The 23,796-nt window shown below is 38.6% G+C and overlaps 1 protein-coding gene across 2 annotated transcripts in view; it reads left to right on the plus strand.

Annotated features, from left to right (window-relative positions):
* oprm1 (opioid receptor, mu 1) overlaps window positions 1-20,933 on the plus strand; it is a 32,121-nt gene extending 11,188 nt beyond the window's left edge. Inside the window, exons 2-7 of one of the 2 annotated variants that reach the window (XR_003594190.1) lie at window positions 12,536-12,882; window positions 17,114-17,289; window positions 18,117-18,295; window positions 18,647-18,830; window positions 19,011-20,536; window positions 20,837-20,933. Coding sequence is in view for 1 of the 2 variants with exons in the window: in XM_028007543.1 (XP_027863344.1) it covers window positions 12,536-12,882; window positions 17,114-17,289; window positions 18,117-18,295; window positions 18,647-18,830; window positions 19,011-19,016 (892 nt within the window). In the remaining variant the exon portion in view is untranslated. Of the gene's footprint in view, window positions 1-12,535; window positions 12,883-17,113; window positions 17,290-18,116; window positions 18,296-18,646; window positions 18,831-19,010 lie in introns of both variants that reach the window. The other variant, XM_028007543.1, reaches the window with a different exon arrangement.
* The last annotated feature ends 2,863 nt before the right edge of the window (window positions 20,934-23,796 follow it).

Here is a 23,796-nt window from a genome sequence, read left to right on the forward strand (position 1 = left end):
TTCTTTGAATTATTTTATTCAAATTTAGGTCAGAATATGGACAAAGTTATCTACAAAATACTTCCATAACATACTAACATGATTTTGTGCCTTTTCCCCAAATAAAGTGCAAATTATAAGAATAGAAAAAATAACAGTTTTTGAAGTAGACTTAAAAAATTAAATAAGATTTCAAGATGGAATCTGATACTAAAGCATCGATCTTTGCACACTGGTATCAATCCATCCATGCATGCACACAATTCCTTACAGGGCCAATTTAGCTTGACAAATTAGCATAATCGTGTGTTTTGACTTTGAGAGGAAGCCAGAGCCGATGGAGAAAATCCACACCAGCACAAGGAGGACTTCTCAGAACCCAGGACCTTCTTGCTGCAAGGCAGCACTGGTAAAAGTTAAAATCCTATTTTTACAATAGTTTATTTTGTGGCTTACAGATGGGCGTGAAGTCCTTTGTGTGTCTATCACTTTGTTCCAGCTGCAGATGTGGCACCATTTCGGCCTGACAATCCCCCAAACACACTTGTCATCTCTCTGCTTTATTTCAGATGTATAATTATTCATCCCGGTTCTGTCAGTTTGATGCATCTATGATTCATGGCACATGTTCTGTGACAACGCCGACAATGCATTTTGTCCAAAACTGATCTTCTGTCAGAGAATATTTTTGTTCCTCGTGGAGTCTAAGAGCTTCAAAGCAAAAACAGCGATTTAACGAATGAGTAGAGAAATTATGATTAAAACACGCAAACTTCTTCTCATTCCATCAGTTTAAATGCAAGAGCTTAATCATGGCTGACAAGTCTGTTTATATTCTCCCCTGAAGCGGAATATAGAAGCGAAGCAACGTGAAACGTCCCAAAGCAGGATTAAAGAATCAAATAGAGAATCTCTGTAAAGATGTGCCACATGTTCTCTTGTTTTTGTAAATAGTCCAAACTCACTGTCTTCATGTTTTGACCTTCAAGTAATAATTGACCACTATGACAGTCGTATGCTAGAGGTTTGATTATACTTTATGATCACAGTAAGATCCAAAGTAAGAATGGGCCGACGGAATTACAATAAAACTTTGTTTTCAGTAATCTTTAAATGTTTTTGCTATTTTTATATACATAATCAAATGAAATATATTATTGCTTAATATTATTAGTAGTATTAGATTATTAGTATTATTATACTATGACAATCAGCAAAATGATTGTCATGGCCACTCTGCTCTCAGACTCTCCATGACGACAGCCAGTAGCACACGCAGCACCCTTACTTAAAAAAGGCGGCCTGCACCACTTTGGTGCATGCAATCAACTGCAATCTTTGTAGATTGTGTGCAACACGCCCACTTACTGCGGTACAATTTTTTATTTTATTTTTTTAGCTTATGCAATTTGGTTCTCCTTATTTGGATTCTTTACAGATCAGGCCCCAAGATGTCATGCTTGATTCACTTCATTAAACGCCTTCTGTCCGTATCGCAGGTGTAATTTTTGCCTCCTGTCTTCTGGAGCTCCTACTTTGAGCTTGTGTGTTGAAGTAAGACTCAGTGCGCCTGTCGTCTGACTGACGCAGACCGAAGCACATTCAAACAATGAGTCTGCAGGGATTTTTTTTTTTTTTGACAGTAGAGTCTTTATGAGGATGCAATAAATCTCTGAGGCTAGATTTACAATTTAGTTTGTGATTTGAGGAAGCTAGTATCTTCACTTGCTTTGAATCTGGAGTTTTATCATGTAGTATGTATTCTACGTCAAAAGGAATCCTCTTGTCCTTTACAGATTAAATGAGCGCGGTGGGAGATTGGTTTTTGCTTTAGCAAACATGAGCTCCTCCTCATCGTAAATTAACTGAGTTGGTTCAGCCGTTTGTCAGAAAATTAGAACATGTTTCATAAAGAATGAGATGCCAATGCAATCAAGATTGCTGACCAATCGGAGAGGCTAAGCCTCATCTCTGTTAAAGAAGCTGACAAATCTCTACATACAACCTTATTAATGAGGCCTTGAATGGTAAAACAAGTAGAAAAGGATTAAGTATTGTTAAGAAAAAATGATTATTTTAGTGCTAAAAATACACTTAATCTTACAACATGTGTAAAGGTATATTAAGCACTCTTATTTGAAAAACAGGCTTTGTGTGACCCTTCAGAGAGGCCCAAGGAGACAAGCAGACGCCTTCCACTGTCTGCTTAGGAGCACACAAAAGCCATAAAATTAGCATCTCCATGGAAACGGCGCTGGAATGTGTGGGATAGACGTTAGAGTTATCTGTGAAATCTCAAAACAGGGACTCTTCCGCCCGAGATCGCCCGTATCAGACAGAGATGAGCACGAAGTGGTCCGCCCTCTTACTTAGATAAAAACCAGACATCTGAGCTGTAATGAGGGGAGTTTCCAAGTTTCTTTGGGGGCCGAACAGGTCTCTGAGTGGTCGAACAACAGAACGCCTTCTTTGCATATATTAAAGTGAGGAAACACCCACTCAGTATAAAATTACATGTAGCGCTAAAATAGGGAGAGTTTTTTCCATTTTTCTCAAGGGTGCGCCTTTGTCATTTTTGTCTGTCTCTGTGTTTCTCGTTTGTCTGTTTCCCCTTGTCTGTTGTTATTTTATGAAAATGCATATCTCTGTACCTCTGCAGCTTTGTTAACGGATTCATGCGTTGCTTTGTATGAATTAAACTCTGTGAGCTGTGACGTCAACACGCTTTGTTGTGGTTTAGTTTTACAGCTGCCCTGCTGCTCGCCGAGAGGACCCGGCTTTTAAGGAAGATATGAGCCAAACGTTTTGTTCAAAGTTTTAATAAATATTTCTTCCTTTACAGTATGTAAGAAAGTGATTTTAAAAAAATCAATCAATGAAAACTCTGTTTCATTAATTGAGTATTTAGTCAATACAAATATAACTTTATGAGTTGTAATTGATCTCAGTAAATATTCAGCTTGATTTAAAGTTTGTAATTGATAAAAATATTGTGTTTCCTTACGATGCATGTGAACATCACTATAAATCTATGGATATATTAATTTGCTGCACTACATCAACTTTTGACGTCTTACTAATTTATGAAGATGTGCTTTTACTGCATATAAAAAAAAAGCCTCGTAATTGTGTGTTTAAAGAGGCCTAATAAATCTGAGCATACACATTTATTGACGTTGTTGTACATGTTTCTTGCATCATGAGAGAAATCCTCTTCTATTACAACCTCCAGACAGCATAAACACTTGGAGAGCTGCATGTCCTTCCCACTTCCCCCACAGGAACACATACAGTATATGCAGTCACACTCTGCAACCCGGCGTCCATCATGTTGTTTGTCACAGAGTGCATGGACAGTGTTACTGTACGCATACCGATGTGAACAGCTTGTTTCTGGAGCTGAGACTTAATGGTTCATCTGCACCCGGCAGCAGCAGCAACCCATGAATCACACTCAGGGCTACAAACACACAAGCCGGCGTCACCACAGAGGCGCCGGGGTGACAATACATTTTATTTAGTTGCCGTGTTATAAAATCCATACAAAAGAAGCTGTTTCTGTTCTAAACTGTTGACCACAAGTGTGTGGGTTTCAGTTTTGGCGTTTCTTAAAGTTTGCCGCTGAAGACTGACGACTCGGTGCAGTCCTGTTTCCAAATGGCAGATTGTTCTGGTTCGTTTATTCCAGCTCTAATGTTTCCCCGTAGCTGACCTCTCAATTCCAGGCAGCAATTTTTATGACGCGTCAAATAAACACCAGGCAACTAAAACCCGTAGGAAATAGCTTTATTGACTGTCATTAGCAATGAGCTATTAGTGGGCTTGTTGCATAACAACGTTATGCATTTTAATTTAAAAATTGACTTGTTTGAAGTCTTACACTTAGTAGCTACTGTATCTTTTTGTTTGCTGTGCTAAAGTATTATTAGGCAGCTAATGAGAATCAAACACCCTTAAATAATGAGCAAATCTATAATCAAAGCGTCATATCAATCAAGCAATCAATTTTATATATAAAACACTTTTCATACTAGAAGGAGCTCAAAGTGCTGTACAGATATAGATTATTATATTCATAGATTTTTCTCTGGAATGTAATTATTTGCACAAAATCCACCTGTTTGAGTTTTTTCCAAAATATTCAAAACAAAAAGCAGTTTTGGAAGCTGAAATCCCTCGAATGATGCTGTTTCACACTCTGCCGGCTGGTTTGCCAAGCAGCCAATCCAGGAGCTCCACTTATTTTCCTTGGTGTTGATTGGCTGTTTCCCAAAGAGCAGAAATGAGGAAGCCTGCAGACCTTCTGCTGCAGTGACGGTTTCCACTGCGTGTATTGATGCATATTGAGATACAGAATGTCTGTACTATTAAAACAAGCAGTTATAAACATTTTTAGAAGGAGGATCTTTATGGATTTGAGCTATTTGTGAAAGACTGGGGTTTCTTACCTCCACCACTACTGGTGGATCTAGTGTCATAAAACTCTTTTTTTTTTTCACTGTTGGAAATTGTGAGTATTTTTAATCCACTCAAAATCATTGAAATAAGGAGAAGGGCCAGGGGATTTTCTTCCAGTGATTCCAATGATTCATTGGACAGATATCAACATTAAAATACAGAAACATTTAAATGTCTACCATTCAGCTACGTAGAAACTCAGCTTAGTGACAAAATATATTATCTATGCTGTCCAATCATTAGTTATCACAATTTATTTGCATAAAGCACTTCATTCTTAAGACTAGTATCTTTAACTCACTGCAAATGTCAGTGAGGAGGTTTGTTTTGATCTCTGATCTTCTTTGGAAGAATATGGAAAATAAACAGGTAAATTCATTACCCCTAATAATATTTTGCGACAAACCTGCCTTAGTTTCAGTAAAAAAGGTCGGCTGCCGTTGCTTTGTCGATACATTGAAGTGTTATATAATCCATATTTCCTGACTGGTTGCTAACAAGAAATCAATTCATTGTATTGATTTTCCAACGCTTCTTTCTTATCAATTAATTGCAGTAGAGCAGGAAGTCCATTTTAAACCCAGTGAAGCATTATGGTGTAATTTCATGAGTTGGATTTCAGTTTGCAACCTTGTGCCTCTAATTAATTTGACACAAAAGTCATTACAGCCTCCCTCAGCTTCGTATAGATAAAAAAACCCCCAACAAAACCTGTTTTATGTATATTCATTTCTCTGGCTGTGTCAGACCTGCCTACGCGCATGCACTGCTAATTGGCAGCAGAACCCATTTGCTGAAATGTAATGCGCATTTAAGCAGAACAAAAGCAACAAACATAAATTATGCAGCTTGACCAAACGACTTTCTTTCAGTTTTTCATCTCTGTAGGTGTACCTGTAGACCGGCTTTTATGTCTTGATTCTTCTAATTATATTGTGTTATTTTCAATTATATTGTTGGAGGCAGGCAGGATTCATGTGGAAAAGTGTTTTATTTTTAATAACTACAAGCCAGCAAATATGGAGCACCCAGAGAAATCGATTAACCAAAGGTCAAGATGAGGAACAAATTCAAACTGGTGAATAGTAAAAACAACAACATGGAAAGAAACGACAAACAGCAGAAGGTGTGCAGCATGGAGGGACAGTAAGGAGGTTTTCTGCAAACTACAAAGGGAACCAGGAAGCGTATCTTCCCTGTGAGTGTTACAGCTGGAGTGACGAGGTTAAATAATGAATAGTAAACAGCTGAGAGGGGAGCAGTCGAGTGTCAGAGAATGACAGGAAGCAACAGTGAAAGACTGCAGATTGGAAACAGTTCAGACGCCCTAAAAGGCAACGGGAGGAGATTTGTTTTATCTTCCTTTTTTGAAGACCCAGTTTCTGTCCGACCAAATTGTTTATTTCTCTTGACTTTAAAAGTCACATAAAAGCAAAATTAACAACATTGTAGATGAAAATATTTCAAAGTTTTGTGGTGATGAAACATTTCTTTTCTAATAGAAAGCATAAAAAAAATCATCCAATTTTTTTTATGATTACGAAACATATATTTCTTTCATTTCTACAATATTAGAAAAGAAAAGTGAATTTTTTTTTAGTCTTACTTTTGGCTTAGGCCTTGAAGGGCAAGTGAAAACTTTTTTCTGTTGTTTCAGTTTTCTTTTCTTATTCAACACAGCAAAAGAAAGCAAAAAACATTTAGTTATTTTTTCTTGTACTTTTTCTCCCTCGCTCTCTCACTCAGTCTATGCACGGCACAAACTGAGCTCACAGAAACAAACATTTTCTGACATCTCAAATTTTCTCCAGGTATTTTTTGCAATACCTTTTCCTCCCACAAAAAGGCTGGTGCCACCAGCTGCAGTGGAGATTAATCAGCTGTTTATTTAATGAAGTCTGGCTCTACAATACGTATTGGGATTTCTTTTGGTAAGAATTAGATCTTAAAGAAACAAACAAAAAACATAAAATAAACCTAATCATGAAGGGTTTTCTCACAAGACAGTGAAGTGAGGAAGGGACGAGAAGAGGCTGCAGTGATTTCCGAGACTCCCAGTGAGTATCGAAGTTTATGCTAACAATCTTAACTAAAACATGGATTTGAACCTTGAAATTTCTCTGAATGATTATTAATTGACTCCTGATTAAAACGTTGTTCTCAGTAGGCGTTATAACGCCACACTGAAAATTACACAGAGGTTACTGTGAATATCTTTAATAAGCACAACATGCAGTTAAAGTATATTTCTGCAACTTCTGCTCTTCTTATCCTCATCTCTCAGACCTGCAGGTACAAACGAGATGGTTTTTTTTTTTTTTACAAGCCCAGTTTAGAACACTTACTTTAAGTCCAATTAATGAAAGAAACACGCTACTTCCTGTTAGCAAACACGCATAATAAAAGCGGCCCTCCTGAGACTCTGTGTTGGCCACTCCGGCCTCCTCGTGTTCCTGTACTGGTTTTGTCTTTTGCCTCGGCTCCGTTTCTGCTTATTGTTGCGGTCCCCCTCTTCCAGACGACTGTTTATATTTTAATACAGACACATTTGGAAGAGACGCTCATAAGTAAGACAAGAGATGACACAGTAGTGACTTCTTGTCTGTGCAAAACAAACTGCTAAGAGATGGTTCCTGCGTTGCAGGAGAGCAACATTTTCCTCAATATTTTAGGATACGGCTTAAATCTCATCTAATCTCTCTTAGGGAGCACTAGATAACCATAACATACTTATGAGTATAGCAGAAAATGTGTGTTTATGTTCACACTTTGTAGCCTAGCCAGTAAAAGCCTGGGAGAATTTGTGACTTAAAACAGAAAACTCGTTAACAAACACCTAATTCTGCTCGATTACGTGGAATGGGGCAATTTACCTTGGTGCGTTGCAGGGGTAACCCACGGGAGACTCGTCTGAAGTCGTCTTTATGAGGATCTTCGAGGCAGCGAGGAGACGTTGGAAAATTAGATCCAGCTTCATCACATTCGCTCAAGTGAAACAGCTTTTATTGCATTGTGAAGTGTCTCGTTGGCCCCAGCGCAAATAAAGCCTGACATAAGCAACACACTAAGATGCGACAGTTAGACTTAATCAGATTTCTAACAAACTATTTGCCACCTGCAACCTGTTGGGAAGATTTGAAAGTCACTGAGAAGTGTGCAGCAGGAAAGCATGCATAGATGATCTCGGCAGTGGAAGGGACTGATGGGGCTTCATATCAGATCGTTAGATGATCTAATGTATTAGAATCTCTTTCCATATTAATGCTAATCTGGTGTTTTCACAGCATGAATGCTTCTGAGTACTCTGCTGGAATTAACACAGAAGAAGAAGAAAAAAAAATTCCCTGCAGATACGACAGTGAGCAAAAATGAATAATGGGACGGTTTGGAAAATGCAACAAGGTTCTTAACACAATGGCATCGAGCAGAGAAGAGGAAATAAAACCTCTGTTATGAGAATCTAAACGGTCTTTTCATAGAGAAGCTGGACTGTAGAAACAAGATTGTATTTATGTACACTGCTCAAAAAAATAAAGGGAACACTTAAACAACACAATATAACTCCAAGTAAATCAAACTTCTGTGAAATCAAACTGTCCACTTAGGAAGCAACACTGATTGACAATCAATTTCACCTGCTGTTGTGCAAATGGAATAGACAACAGGTGGAAATTATTGGCAATTAGCAAGACACACTCAATAAAGGAGTGGTTCTGCAGTTGGGACCACAGACCACTTGTCAGTACCTATGCTGTCTGGCTGATGTTTTGGTCAGTTTTGAATGTTGGTGGTGCTTTCACACTCGTGGTAGCATGAGACGGACTCCACAACCCACACAAGTGGCTCAGGTAGTGCAGCTCATCCAGGATGGCACATCAATGCAAGCTGTGGCAAGAAGGTTTGCTGTGTCTGTCAGTGTAGTGTCCAGAGGCTGGAGGCGCTACCAGGAGACAGGCCAGTACACCAGGAAACGTGGAGGAGGCCGTAGGAGGGCAACAACCCAGCAGCAGGACCGCTACCTCTGCCTTTGTGCAAGAAGGAACAGGAGGAGCACTGCCAGAGCCCTGCAAAATGACCTCCAGCAGGCCACAAATGTGCATGTGTCTGCACAAACGGTTAGAAACCGACTCCATGAGGATGGTATGAGGGCCCGACGTCCACAGATGGGGGTTGTGCTCACAGCTCAACACCGTGCAGGATGCTTGGCATTTGCCAGACAACACCAGGATTGGCAAATTCGCCACTGGCGCCTTGTGCTCTTCACAGATGAAAGTAGGTTCACACTGAGCACATGTGACAGACGGGACAAAGTCTGGAGATGCCGTGGAGAGCGGTCTGCTGCCTGCAACATCCTTCAGCATGACCGGTTTGGCAGTGGGTCAGTAATGGTGTGGGGTGGCATTTCTTTGGAGGGCCGCACAGCCCTCCATGTGCTCACCAGAGGTAGCCTGACTGCCATTAGGTACCGAGATGAGATCCTCAGACCCCTTGTGAGACCATATGCTGGTGCGGTTGGCCCTGGGTTCCTCCTAATGCAGGACAATGCTAGACCTCATGTGGCTGGAGTGTGTCAGCAGTTCCTGCAAGATGAAGGCATTGAAGCTATGGACTGGCCAGCCCGTTCCCCAGACCTGAATCCGATTGAGCACATCTGGGACATCATGTCTCGCTCCATCCACCAACATCACGTTGCACCACAGACTGTCCAGGAGTTGGCGGATGCTTTAGTCCAGGTCTGGGAGGAGATCCCTCAGGAGACCATCCGCCACCTCATCAGGAGCATGCCCAGGCGTTGTAGGGAGGTCATACAGGCACGTGGAGGCCACACACAATACTGAGCGTCATTTTGACTTGTTTTAAGGACATTACATTAAAGTTGGATCAGCGTGTAGTGTTATTTCACTTTAATTTTGTGTGTGGCTCCAAATCCAGGCCTCCATTGGTTAATAAATTTGATTTCCATTGATAATTTTTGTGTGATTTTGTTGTCAGCACATTCAACTTTGTACAGAACAAAGTATTCAATGAGAATATTTCTTTCATTCAGATCTAGGATGTGTTATTTGAGTGTTCCCTTTATTTTTTTGAGCAGTGTATTTTCTTTTTGTCACTCTTATGTATTTCACATCATCATTTAATTGCAGTTTGTAAATGCAGACATCAGTTTTTTTAATTTCTTAAGGGACTAAAGATATCCAAGCCAACTTGTCACTAGGTGGAGAAAGTAATTGTAGATCTGTTAGTTCAATTTCAACAGCGACAACCAGACATGTTTACTGCTAAACTTTGAGGTATAGGAAATCACTTAAACAGAAACTGTATGACTACATGAAGTATGTTTCAAACACACACAAAAGAAAAAAAAATATTCTGTGCAACGACTTACTCCAGTAAGATGAGACCAAAATTTAACATTTTGGGGGACATGAAAAATGTTTGAAAACTAACACTATAAATCACCCTGAAAACGTATCGACTTTGTGTTTGTCTATCTACTAAACAAATGCATAGAAATTAGAAGTTAAAAAATACTTAAGATCTGCTTTTTTTCAGGATCTGCATAAGCAGAGAATCAAAAAAGGATGTTTGACAGAAGCAAAAGTACGTAGAGCGACTAGAATTTAGGTGCATTTCAAAGCCAGAGTTGAGTAAATATTACTTGGTTTTGTAAAGGTTTCATCATTTGAATGTTTATTTCATGATACTCTTTTCATTTTTAAATTTGTGGAGCAAATACGGCCTGGTTAAATGTCAAACGCACCTCGTCACACATTCAAATGTCTTAAGCTGAGAGAACCGCGTTTTATTCAGTTTCAGATTTTTGAAAGCATTTCCTAAACCCACCTCCTAATCTATCTGTCTCAAACTGGTGTTTAGTATTTCAGCGGGGGTGTGAGTAATGGCCGCATAATTAATCACTGAACTTTTTTTGTCCTTCTTTCGCTCCTGAAGCTGTTAAGCGATAAACATCCTATACGTCTTTCCTGACAAGAGGTCTAAACTTCTAAGCCTCTGTAGTCTGTCTGTGTTATATCTTGTTCTCCGAGGTAATGGATGCTCAGCGTTTGTTCCAAGTTTTCACGTTACTGACTGGAGGAATATTTCAGTCACGTCCTGTAAAATGAAGAGGTATTTAAGGCCTGGGTCGCAGAGTGCAGTCTGCATTGTGCGCACCTCTCTGCCGTTTCTGTCAACACAGGAGAAAATGGACCGAACCTTTTAGCACCACTCTTACTGATTCCTTCTGCTTCTTTTAAAAACGTGTATTTAACCACCGCTGCCGCTTTGTTTCCATTTCTTTCAGAAGCTCAATTTTTTTTAAATGAATGTAGTAGCGTAAAATATGGAGCCTAAATATGCGGTCATATCCAAGATTTATTGTTGGTTTACATTTCAGACGTTTATGCAAATAAAAGATACACCAAAATGTGTACACAATCCCTTCTAAGTAGTCTGGGGGAAGACAATTATTTGTCATGCTTTAAAAGTGTCTGAGCAGTGCATTAAACAGAGCCTCTGACTGCTGCTATTTGGTGTAAAACATCGAAATTTTTCAAAGTATGATCCAGTGAGTAGAAACACAAACACAATACGAATCTGAATACAATATACTCCTCGTAAAGATATAACAATAAAACAAGACATTAAATAAATTCTGATTTTGTTGCAGTAGCAGAATTTCAGATGGAAAAATGAACCATATGTTAAAAACAAGTCATTTTTTCTTAAACAAAATCACCTGTGCTACTTTTATTCACTCCTAAAATCCATCTCCAGGTAATGTATCTGACCTAGTTTGCATTTGTGCTTAACTTATTAAGTTTGATCAGATTTTTAAAGAAAATTATTTTAATTGAATCAAGCAAAAAAAGCTTAGTTTGTTTTCAAGATCAAGCAACTTGATTCAGAAACACTAAAATGCTTTGTTATATAGTTGGAGTTAGTCTTATATATATATATAATTTCATCATTTCATATTGGTAGTTCACATGTTTTGCTGTTTATTTTAACAATGGCACAACATCACAATGTTGCAGTTAGCACAGTGCTATGCTAACTTGAATAACTGGTGTTTACTGGCAGATTTTTGTTTCTCGGGGTAAGCATACAAAATGTCAGTTTAGTTGAGGTTTTCTATTGTTTTTTAACTCCTCGGTTGTCCATGTTAATTTTTGCCCTGCTGTTAGCAGCCTGCCTTGTGTAAGTCCTCTTCTTTTCTTTTGTGATTCAATTATTTATTATGTTTAATGAGTCTCCAGTCTGTGCTTTGATCCCGCCTTAAATCCACACCTAAATGGATATTTTAAGAATAAAAGTCCCCTGTTAGAGCTCTAACTGAATAGTAAACCCACTAAGCTCTTATTTTTCCAGTAATACCCTGGAAAAGGCTCCATCTGTGACGTATGACAACACATCATAGTTCACATTGTGCAGCGCTGTACACATATTGGCACCTGTAGAAAATCCAATTAATTCATCTTTTATTGCAGCAGCATGATTTGACACTGGATATTTCAGAAAGAAATGGCAAATTTAATTGGAGCGCATTGTACGAGAGGAGCAGGAAATCACAAGATCTTTTATCTTCTACCTGCTCCTTTTCAAACAAGTGGTGTATAATTGCACGTCGGTTGGCATGACTCTTATTAGCTCTAAATAAATAAATAAACAAACATTATGTGGGGAAGAAAAAAAAGGTTTGCAACAAAATCGCTGGTGGCAAATCTATTGGCATGATCCATACCAGCACCTTTTTTACAAACGTAATAGAAGAATATTTTACAAATTTGTATTTTACTTTCCCGGTCCTTTTAGCTGTTCTCCACTAAGCAGGCTCTCTGTCCAAGGCTGCTTTGGACGGTTGTTAGCATTTACTGGACTGTGCTCAGAAGATCCGAACAGGTCAGCAGGGATTCTTCGACAAGTGCGAAGAACCCGATCAGAAAGAATAAATCAAATTTAAAGAGAAGAGCATCAAAGACAAGAAACAGGGACTGGAAATGTTTTCATGCTGTGAAGGAACAACGGGATGCTTTAACAGTGAGAACTTCACAGATCCTTTACCTGTGACAGGTGTTTTCTCTCTCTCTCTGTTTAGGTACACTAAGATGAAGACAGCCACCAACATCTACATCTTCAGCCTGGCCCTTGCAGACGCCCTGGTCACCAGCACACTTCCCTTCCAGAGCGTCAACTACCTGATGGGCACCTGGCCGTTCGGGGACATTTTGTGCAAAATGGTGATGTCCATCGACTACTACAACATGTTTATCTCCATCTTCACTCTCACCACCATGAGCATCGACCGCTACATCGCCGTGTGCCACCCGGTCAAGGCGCTGGACTTCAGGACGCCGCGGAACGCCAAGATCGTCAACGTCTGCAACTGGATTCTCTCCTCGGCCATCGGGCTCCCGGTGACGTTCCTGGCCTCCACTGTCACCAGTAAGCACGAGCACATGGTTGTTAGGAGCAAAGACGCTCAAAGGAACATAGGAAGCTTTGTTTGAGACCGAAGATATCTAAACAACTGGTTATGTGCGTCACGTAATTTAATAAATGCTGTGCACCCTCTCTGGAAGCAACAAATAAACTAAGACTGTGAAATCGCATGGAAATATACTTGAAGCGTATAATGTTTCATTGCAAAACATTTTATTTTGTAAAGCCATTAAAAGAGAAAAACAAGTTTTTTATAAAATCTAAATCCAGTAGTAAAATAAACCCCGGAAAAGCTATGATATACCAATATTTGGGGGCTCTGCAGCTACTTATTTCTGTATTTAGCAGAAATTAATGAATAAACTAATCTGCCTTTTCCCACATCTTGGCCTTACAGCAGTCCTACAAGCTCACCCACAATAATGCAAAACTAGGTCTGCTGATTAATACTGTGAGGAGAGAACAGCTTTAGGGTATGATATAATAAGACTGTAACTCCAACACAAGAATCAACATTATGGCCGCCGGCAGAAAATCATTGACAGCAGAGGGTCAACAAGTCAGCGAAGACCTCTGCAGCAGGGAACTTGAAAAGAAAAGTCAGTAACCTGGTGCAGTAATTACATTAGATGAACTCTGTGTTTTACCAACAGCTAGTCTGACTGAGAGACATTTACTGGGCACAAAACCTACAACCTCCTTGATTATATACCTAAAGAATTTGTGTTATGTAAAATCTGCAGAGCGTTATTGGCTGGAATGTCACCAGGTATATTTCTGAATGCGTTTCTGCCTTTGGTTTGGGCAGGATGGCCCACAGAGTCCGACTTTGAACAATAAAACCCTCCAACACAACAAACGTGACAGACGTTAGTTTGTACTAACTTCTCCCTACAATTAATCGTTAGCATCTTTCTCAAAGTTAGGTCTGTCACAATAATCACTTCAACGCATGATAACTTAAAACAAACTCAATAGTTTCCATTGGCATGAATTATTGTTTATCTCTTTTTTTTCTCTCTTTCTACCAAAAACTGGATGATAAAAGCTTTAAGTTTTGGTGTTTTGGTCTCAACTAGCCCTTATTTGGAAGGACAATTTTGTTTACAGAGATTTCAAAATTAATTAGATTTATTTTGGATGTTTCAAATGTCTTCCAGTTCCAGTGTTAAATGTTCAGCAGAATTTGTCAGGTAAGGAGTTTTAGGGAGTGAAGGCGAACCAGTAAACGGACAGTGGCGTGGCATCTTGCAGTTTATTTTCTCTTATTTAGACACGAGTGAGCAGTTCACAGGTGAGACATAGATATACACAGGAATCCAGCAACAGACAAGGAAATGACTCGAACTTAAATACTACAGGGAACAGGTGAGGGGAATAGCTGATCAGGAGACACAGGTGACTTAAGAATTAAGAAATAAATTAAGAAATAAAACTGACATCCGACAGAAAACTAAACCCATGAAACAACACATCCCAAAGCACTGACATCATGACAGAATTTAAAGTTTGTCGATCTTTTAGAATGTGTTCTTGCATTATTATTTTGCCATTACCATCGTATTACTCAAAAATGGTCTCAAAACAACAATATTATATCGCAATAATTTCTGGAACAATTTATCGTCTAGAAAAACGTGTTATTGTTACAGGCCTACTCAAAGTGCAAATTTCGTCTAAGTTGTTAGCCTGGAAAGAAGAAGTTGTCTTGCTAATGTTGCAGTTCTCATGGATCGTGCATGACCAAATCACGTGATGATGTCATCGAGCAACTTCTAGTGACTTTTACGATAGCCAATAGCTACTTTCCTTGCTGAGAGGTTGACACCAGCATCCAGTTTCTGTATGGAGTTCAGTCCATTAGCACTGGACTCAACAAATGACATTCGTGAAAATTGTTAGATGAAAATTTCTCATGTCTTTGAGACACAGAGATGATTTTTATTAAAAAACAACAATTTAATCAGTGGTTAAAGAAAAATTTTAATAAGGTGCTATTAACCCCTGTCTCAGTTGATGATTATGCAATGACGTAACTTATAGGTTTAGCTCCTTTAATTCTTTCAGTGGAAGCATTGATAATCAAAAACAATAAATATAAGACAAGTACACACAAAGGGCTCATAAACGACGAATTTATGTTGACTAATAACTGTAAACACACACCATTTTGAACAGATTAAACAGGGCCTTAATGAGCGCCCCTCTAGCACAAACATTGCTGTGAGATCTAGTAGCCTCTATCTATAATATAGATTTCATAGGAGGGCGTTCAGCATGTGAACAGTTGCTCGGCAACATAAGTTGGCATAAAATAAGCTTCTGATGTTTCCACATTTAATGGTTCAAGCTGAAGTTCATGCTTCTGAGAAGTGCTTGAATCAAGCTTTGTTGAAAAGAAATAAGCAATTACAAGTCTTTACTTTGACCAAGAGGAGAAAGAAATGTTTTATTCACTGTACTCATATTTTGTGCCACAAAGTGCCCCAAGGTCACTTTAATGTCTTTCTCTTTTTACTGCAGCTCTGCAATATATTGAGCCTTATTAGAAATAATTGTGTATGCCTAAGATACATTTTAAATACACTCTTCAACGAAAAAGTAAGTAAATACAACTGTTATTCATCACACTTGCAGGATATTCATCCAGCTGTTTCTGTATTAACAAATAATTACAGATCAGACACAAAAAGATTTAGATTAGATCCCCTAAAACATTACTAGATATGTTTTAGGGGAGTCAAAATATTCTCAAAACTCAACTAAATATGTAGTATTTTATATATAATTTTTTTTTAATGAAATTACACTAAATGTATACATTTTTAATGCAACTGTTTTCATTATGTATTCAGATCACCCATCCGTCGTCTACACCGATTGACCGTTAGGGTCGTAGGGTCGCTGGTGCCTCTCCATCTCCAGTGCTCAGTGGGCGAGAGGCGGGGTACACACACTCTCTTATGAGAGACAGCAAGGAGGAAAGCTGCATAAATAAGAAGGGAAAGTAGCTACAGCTGTTTTCATCTCACCTCTAATTTATAATTTTAATGATTCCGTCTGCAGAATTTCAAATAAGCCAGCAGCCAAAGTGTCGGCCGGAGTACGCTGAGCGGTTGCACAGTGTATGTACTTTGGAACCTGGGTTACTCTGAAATTGCCTCCGTTCACCAGTGGAGATTAATGTCCCTTTAAAGGTGGCAGAAGGGTGGAGGGGTCCAAGAAAGCTGTCCTCCCCAATGTAACAGACACTTCCTTTAGTTAACATGATGTCATGTATTCACGCATTGAAACTCCTCTTCTTCCTTCTAACCTGAAAGTGGGTTGATGCAGTGCTTTCTGGGATTAGAAGTTTTTATTCCAATCTCCTTGTTCCCTGTACATAGTTCAGTTTTCCGTGGCGTCTCAACACAGCGACAGAACAATTAGGAAAGTTCTGCATGCAAATTAGTCCACACACTAGCTATATAAAAAAATGTATGGATTAAAATCTCTCAGTTACTAGCATCATGTACAGATCTCAGAGGCCCAAAGAAGCAAACCCAGCAGCCCAAAGGTACCAGGACTAACGGAGGGAGAGGAGTGGCTGCCATGCAAAAGAAGGATGAACAAACTGTTCTCTCTGGTGCAGGTGTTGGATGGATGAGTCTCTGGGCTCCACCAGGAAAAGTCATTAATATAGGAACAGACATTAAAAAAAAAAAAAGGGAAACTTGCTGGGTAAGATGAATGAGTCAACGCAGCGGAAGGAGTGAAAGTCAAATGCAGTCCTGCAGGAATTTCACAAAAGTAGAGCAACGTACGATATGATAGAAAAAAAGAATTGTCCAATGTAGTCGAATCAGGACAGGGTGATCAGGCTAGTCCTAGATCACATAATAATTGGTTTTTGTATTATGTTTTTATGGTGTGAAGCGCTTTGAACTGCCGTGTTACTGGAATTTGTTAGAGAAATAAACTTGACATAACGAGCAACCTGATTCTGGGGGACAGTGCAATGAATTTTGTGGGTTAATACAGCCCAACATCTAACATTTATTTTAGATTGATCCACTTGTAGCTTCGGCATCATTGAACTTGGACTTCAAAATCACTCCGAGAAATAAAAATGGATCATTTTAACTTTTCTGAGTACACAAAAAATTCATTTAAGGGTTAAAAAAAGTGTGACATTCAAAACCAGGCAAAACACTTCTGGGAAAAAGTATTTAAGCATATTTGTCTTTCTGCACAGACGCCAACATTATCGACTGTAAGCTAGACTTTCCCAGCCCTGCATGGTACTGGGAAACCTTAATGAAGATCTGCGTGTTCATCTTTGCCTTCATCATGCCCATCCTCATCATCACCGTCTGCTACGGGCTCATGATCCTGCGGCTCAAGAGTGTCCGAATGCTGTCGGGCTCCCAGGTAAACACAAAAGTTTTTTTTCTTTGCACATTTAAAGAAAGCTTAAACGAATGTTCTTCAAAGCAAAACTCAGATCTCACTCATATGATTTGAGGATCGGCTTTTATCTCTTTAATGAATTGGTTATATTTTAAAGAGTAATCAAGCACAATGGGAGACTGTCTGGAATGAAATGGCTTGCTTACCTCCTCCTCGTGTAGATCAGTTCTCCAGAGCCTTGTTGATGACCTAATTATTCCATTCAGGTGTGGTGCAGCAGAGGCACAACCAAAAACTGCAGGACAGTGGACCTTGAGAACTGGAGTTTGACATCTGTGGTCTAGAGCAGCGTTTCCCAATTCCGGTCCTCAGGCCCCCCTGCTCTGCATGTTTTAGATGTGCCTCTATTCCAGAGCAGCTGATTCAAATGATTGCATGACCATCAAGTGCTGCAGAAACCTGTTGATCACCCATATATTCAATCTAGGTGTGTAGCAGAAGGGAAACACCTAAAACATGCAGGGCAGGGGGGCCTGAGGACCGGAATTGGGAAACGCTGGTCTAGAGCATGCCTTGAAATACAGTCCACTCAATAAACTCCAGATAAAACAATTAGGTGAAAACAGCTGAAGCAGGAGGCTGTAATTTAGTTTTAATTACATGCTTAGCACTCACTCTAGCTTGGCTCCTGTGTTTTATATAAGAACTTTAGTTCCTTATTATAAAAAAAAGAGAAGTAATTAATGAAATCTTTGTGATTGCCTCAAATGAAATGATTCCTCTGCTACATTATGTTTTTTTGTTGTGCTCCCATCCCCCCTACGAATGTGCCACACAAACCTGCACAGGAAAAGGACAGGAATCTTCGAAGGATCACCCGCATGGTCCTGGTGGTGGTCGCCGTCTTCATCATCTGCTGGACCCCGATCCACGTCTTTGTCATCATCTCTGCTCTGATCAACATCCCCAGCTCCACCCTGCAGACCATCACCTGGCACTTCTGCATCGCCCTGGGCTACACCAACAGGTACGAACCGCGCCGAACCCCCAGATCTGTTCGCTGTTTGTCGTTTCTAACCTTGAAGTCTTAACTCAGATACAAACTGTCCCACAAGGCAAGTAAGAATTGATCCACTGATGTTTTGAAGCGTCTTGTTTTAGATGGCTCCTAAAACTGGGTGATAAAGGATGCCGATTAGGAAAATAAATAAATAAATCAGAAACTCTCGGGCAAAATGCATGGTTTGTCAAGTTGTGCCTCTCACAGTTTTTCCACAACCCAATGTAGTTGACATAAATAAAAAGTAATGCTTAGGATTTTCAGTGAAAGTTGATTTCGCCAACATTTGACCATTTCTCCTGTCCTCCCATCCCGCAGTAGTCTGAACCCCGTTCTTTACGGCTACCTGGACGAGAACTTCAAACGTTGCTTCCGTGAGTTCTGCACCCCGAGCGCTTCGGTGCTGGAGATGCCGAACTCATCCAGAACCGGAGCCACCAGCCGCAAGGCCCCAAGGCGTGAACACAACGGCACAAACACGAGCGAGAGATCCAATCAGCAGGTATTCAACAGCAGAAATAAATCTTAAAGATAAACCTTTTAAAGCTTTTCTACTAAACCGTCACTGTCTATGCCTTTGCCTTTCGTTGGCACAAAGTCAGAAGTTTGCAGCTCGGTGAGACAAATGGAGGAGGAATCACCCAGACGTGACACAGAAATGTTTTTTTTTCCCTCTCTGCAGGTATGACTAGCCTTGGAGGGGTCGTCGGTGGACTCCCGCTGTTGCGGAGGAGCTGCCAACGACGATCTCAACTCTGAAGTCACGCAGGTCACCACAGGGCTATAATTAGTGCATGAAAACCACACAGGCAAGACTCAAAACACAGAAACACGGCCGACACGGGGGAGCACAGATCACCTTCGCCTCTCCCAGCTTCTGTAGTTCTGCTGGAAGTCGGGTTGTAAACCTGCGACTTCATCCTTTGCAAACAAATGATTCTGCCTTCAAAGAAACAAGACATTTTTAAATTCAAGAATCATTAAAAAAAAATCACTTTTCTAGTTTGAGAAGGACTGTATGCTTTACAGGTAGAAATATTTCCTGGTAACAAGACAAAGGGATTGATTGATCTATAAAACCACTTTTACAGCCTGGTAATATGGTTCTTTCTGCCTTATTAATCCTAACCTCCGGCTCTAGCTCTCAGCTTATCTGTAACGCTTTATGATGAGCTAACAAATCAAGTGTTTGCCTTTGTTTGTTGGCCTTCATGCCACTTTTCCTCCAGATGTTCTTTTGAGGATGGATTTGGCTGAAGATTGTTGGAAAGAAAGGGTTTGTGTTTGTCACTGCTGGAAGACTGCACGGGAGGTGAGATTCAAAACGATTTCCCTCCGCTGCGCTTTTCAAAATGCCTTTGTACGGCTGCGGCGTTGGTGGGGACCTCACCTGGACAGTTGACACCGACCGCTCCGGCTTCAGCCACTTCAGGGCTGCTCCTCCCGTTGCCGTACAGCAGTCATCCCATTTCCTCACCTAAGATTTCACCGCGGTGGACGAATGAAAACTGGAGAACTTTCTGAATGTACATAAAGGGAACCATTTGTGTTTGTCGCAGTGAGTCATTCTGCCAAACTGTGCTCCAAACCAGCAAGAGGACGCGTCTGCCTGTCTGTCTGTGCAGCCTGCACAGCATGCCGTTTTAGTGCAAACACGTGTCTCTGCTGGTGTGCGATTAGCTGCTGTTGAGCAGCCATTACTGCAGCTATAGCTTTTATATGAAGGAACTTAAAGTCGAGCCAAACAGGAGCGTACAGCACATTGTGTTAATTCTATGTAAATATGCTTGTGCCGACATGTCGTGTATCTACATGTAAAATGCCTTGTTCAGTCGCTCTGCTTGATATTCTCTAAACCATATATTTTTTTTATAAAGCTCTGTAAAAGAGGAAAATCTTTCTAGATGTAAACCTGTGTAAGTGTTCATCTGCTTAAATATATGTGGTAAATGCAAACTCATGGAAATTATCGTCACCAAATGGAGATTTGTTTTTGTTTTTTCTAATCAGATGTGTTGGTAACTGCAAATGTTTTCAAATCGATGTTGCAATGTGACAAACTTTCTGCTTTGAGTAAAATGCGTTGCTGATGTCACTTTGCGCAGATAATTGGTAAATTTTTACTTGCACGGCTTTTCAGGCATCTGTAAAAAAAAAAATAAAATAAAATAAAATGTCAATTGTAATTTCTCGCAGATGGCTGAAAACGTAACGGCTGCCACCATCTATATAATCCATAAACTGTATGTTTGGTACTTTTAGACGTCTAAGCTCGAAAAGGCAGAGTAGCGACATGGAGCAATCAACCCAACCGTAGCGGCTTTGTTTGATTTGTTCTTCAGGAAAATTCAGAGCAACTCAGAGGAAAACAACTGGACAATTCATGCACCAGTACATAGACACAAACTTAATCTGGTAAGTTTGCAGCACCCCTAACTTTATTAAAGCACATGATATCCAAAAATAAAATCTTACCCCAGAAGATCCAGAATGTCAAATATCATGAAGATTTGAGTTTTAAAATTGTGAAATATAGGAAGTTTTTTGCAAACAAAGTTTACTTCTGGCTATTGCTACAAAGTTAATAAAGTTGTATTTGAACAAACTATTTGAAAGAAATATATGTCCCAAACCATAGACATGTTCCTTAAGGTAGGGATTATAAATTTTGCAAACATGATTCCAGCACTATTTCTGCAACGTGGAGATGTTTGTTTTGCAAAAATGGAACGACAGATTGAGACGAAACTTTGTGGTTGAAGCGAATGGCAGAAAATTAAATATGCGGCAACTTATGAAATATCAGGAAATCTGCATTTCATATATTATTAAATCTTTATTCATTTCATTCAATACAAATTAAAAAAAAATTTAATACAAAGAAAAAAAAAAAATAATTTAAAAATGAAATGAAAGGTAGCAGAAAGAAGAAAATAATCTTATAATATCTGCCCCTTTTTCTCAACTATGGATCAAAACAACAAAAAACAAACAAACAAAACAAAAAAACAAACAAAAAAAAAAACTAAAATTTTTTTGATTTGTCTTATGTGACAAAAAAAAGAAAACAAAGGAAGAACAAAGAAACAAGGTCAATCATCAATCTCAACTGAACAATACTATACTTTGACTTTATACTATTTCATACTTCTTCAAAAAAACAATCTTTAACATTCTTTTAAACATGTGTAATGATTTAACATTTTTAACATCGTTTTGCAGGTCGTTCCACAGTTTGACTCCTTGTATCGAAGTACATCGTTCTTTCAAACAAGTTCTGAATTTAGGTTTCTTAAAAATCTGTGTCCCCTTAAGGTTATAACCACTCTCTCTCTTTTCAAATTTTTTTTTGATGTTTAAGGGTAATGTTTTTAGGTGTGCCTTATACATAACCAACAAAATATTATAATCAACTAAATCATTGAATTTCAAAAACCTCAAATTACAAAATAATGTATTTGTTGGATATTTACCATGCTTTCGAGCAATAACTCTTATTGCCCTTTTTTGCAAAACAAAAACAGATTTTGTACTAGTATAACATGCCTTTCCCCATACCTCAACACAATAAACCAAGTGTGGAACAATTAGTGCATTATACAACATAAATAGTGCATGATCATTCAGAAAATCCCGTACTTTATAAAGCACTGCAATTGATTTTGCTAATTTTGTTCTTAAATAATTCAAATGGGATTTCCATGATAATTTCTCGTCAATGATCACACCCAAAAATTTCACCTCACTAACTCTACAAATCTCTACACCATCAACTTTAAATGGAGTGTTTACAGTTCTTTGTCTCCTTGTAAATAACATATAATTTGTTTTGTCCAAATTTAAAGATAATTTATTAAGTTTGAACCATTTATGTATTTGCATAAATTCTATTTTCATTTCTTTTAACAGCCCTTTTATATCATTGCCCTGACAAAAAAAAGTGGTATCATCCGCAAATAGAATACATTTGAAAAACCCTGATACATTTACCAAATCATTTACATATAAGATGAACAACTTTGGTCCAAGTACTGAGCCCTGTGGAACTCCACATGTAATTTCACAAAATTCGGATCTAGTATCATGTACTTGTACAACCTGTTTTCTATTCTCCAGGTAGCTCAAAATCCACTGTAATGCCGGCCCTCTAATCCCATATTTAATAAGTTTTTTGAGTAAAATGCTATGGTCAATCGTGTCGAATGCTTTCTTTAGATCGACATAAATGCTGGCACTATATTGTTTTTGATCAATAGCATTTGTTATATGTTCTGTCAGTTCTATAAGGGCCATTGATGTCGAATTTTTGGCTCTAAATCCGTATTGACTACTACTTAATATATTATTTTTATCTATAAATGTATCTAATCTATTTACAAATAGTTTCTCCAAAATTTTTGAGAACTGTGGCAACAAAGATATCGGTCTGTAATTACTAAACATACATTTCTCACCATTTTTGTAAATGGGAATTACCTTTGCTATTTTCATGGCATCTGGAAATTTTCCTGATGAGAATGACAAATTACAGATATAGGTGAATGGTTTAATTACATAAGACATAATTTCCTTTACAAATTTCATATCCATATTTACCCAATCCTTTGATTTTTTATTCGCCATTTTGTTTACGATACTCAGTATTTCTTTCTCATCCGTTTCTCCAAGAAAGATGCTGTTTGGACAACTCCCAATTTTTTGGGTAACGTCGCTATCATCTTTTGGTATCTGAGCAGCAAGTCTTGGACCAACATTTACGTAATAATGATTGAATTCGTTTGCTATTTCATTCCGATCATAAATTTCAGTATTTTCTTTTAAAAAGTGTGTTGCAATACCAGATTTTATTGTATGCTTTGTAGAAACACTATGTATAACTGTCCATATTGCTTTTGTGTCACCGTTACTTTTTGTTAATAGGTCGGTATAATATTCTTTTTTATGTTTTCTTATAATCCATGTCAATTTATTTTTATATTTCTTATATCTATCCTCTGCTTCTTTCGTTTTTAACATCAAAAAGGATGAATACAAATTATTCTTTTTTTTACAAGCATTTCTCAACCCTTTTGTCATCCATGGCTTGTCAACAGCATCTTTCTTAACAAAATTAGTTGTCATACAATGTCTTTTATACAGAACTCCCAAAATATTCATAAACTCATCATATGCTCTGTGTACATCATCCACATATACATTAGTCCAATTTTGTTGACACAAATCATTTTTCAATTTATCCAAATTTTTTTTTGACATATTGAACACTTTTTTCGTTGGCACAGGTACGGTAATATTTTTCTGGTGATTTTTATAAATAGCAAAAACTGGTAAATGATCACTTATATCGATTTTGAAAAGTCCACTCAGCACCTCTCCGTCCGTAATATTAGTAAAAATATTGTCAATTATTGTGGCAGAGTGTGTCGTAATTCTTGTTGGTTTTGATATCAATGGAAAGAAACCCAAAC

Source organism: Xiphophorus couchianus, chromosome 22, assembly GCF_001444195.1.
Source record: "Xiphophorus couchianus chromosome 22, X_couchianus-1.0, whole genome shotgun sequence".
Lineage (NCBI taxonomy): Eukaryota > Metazoa > Chordata > Actinopteri > Cyprinodontiformes > Poeciliidae > Xiphophorus > Xiphophorus couchianus.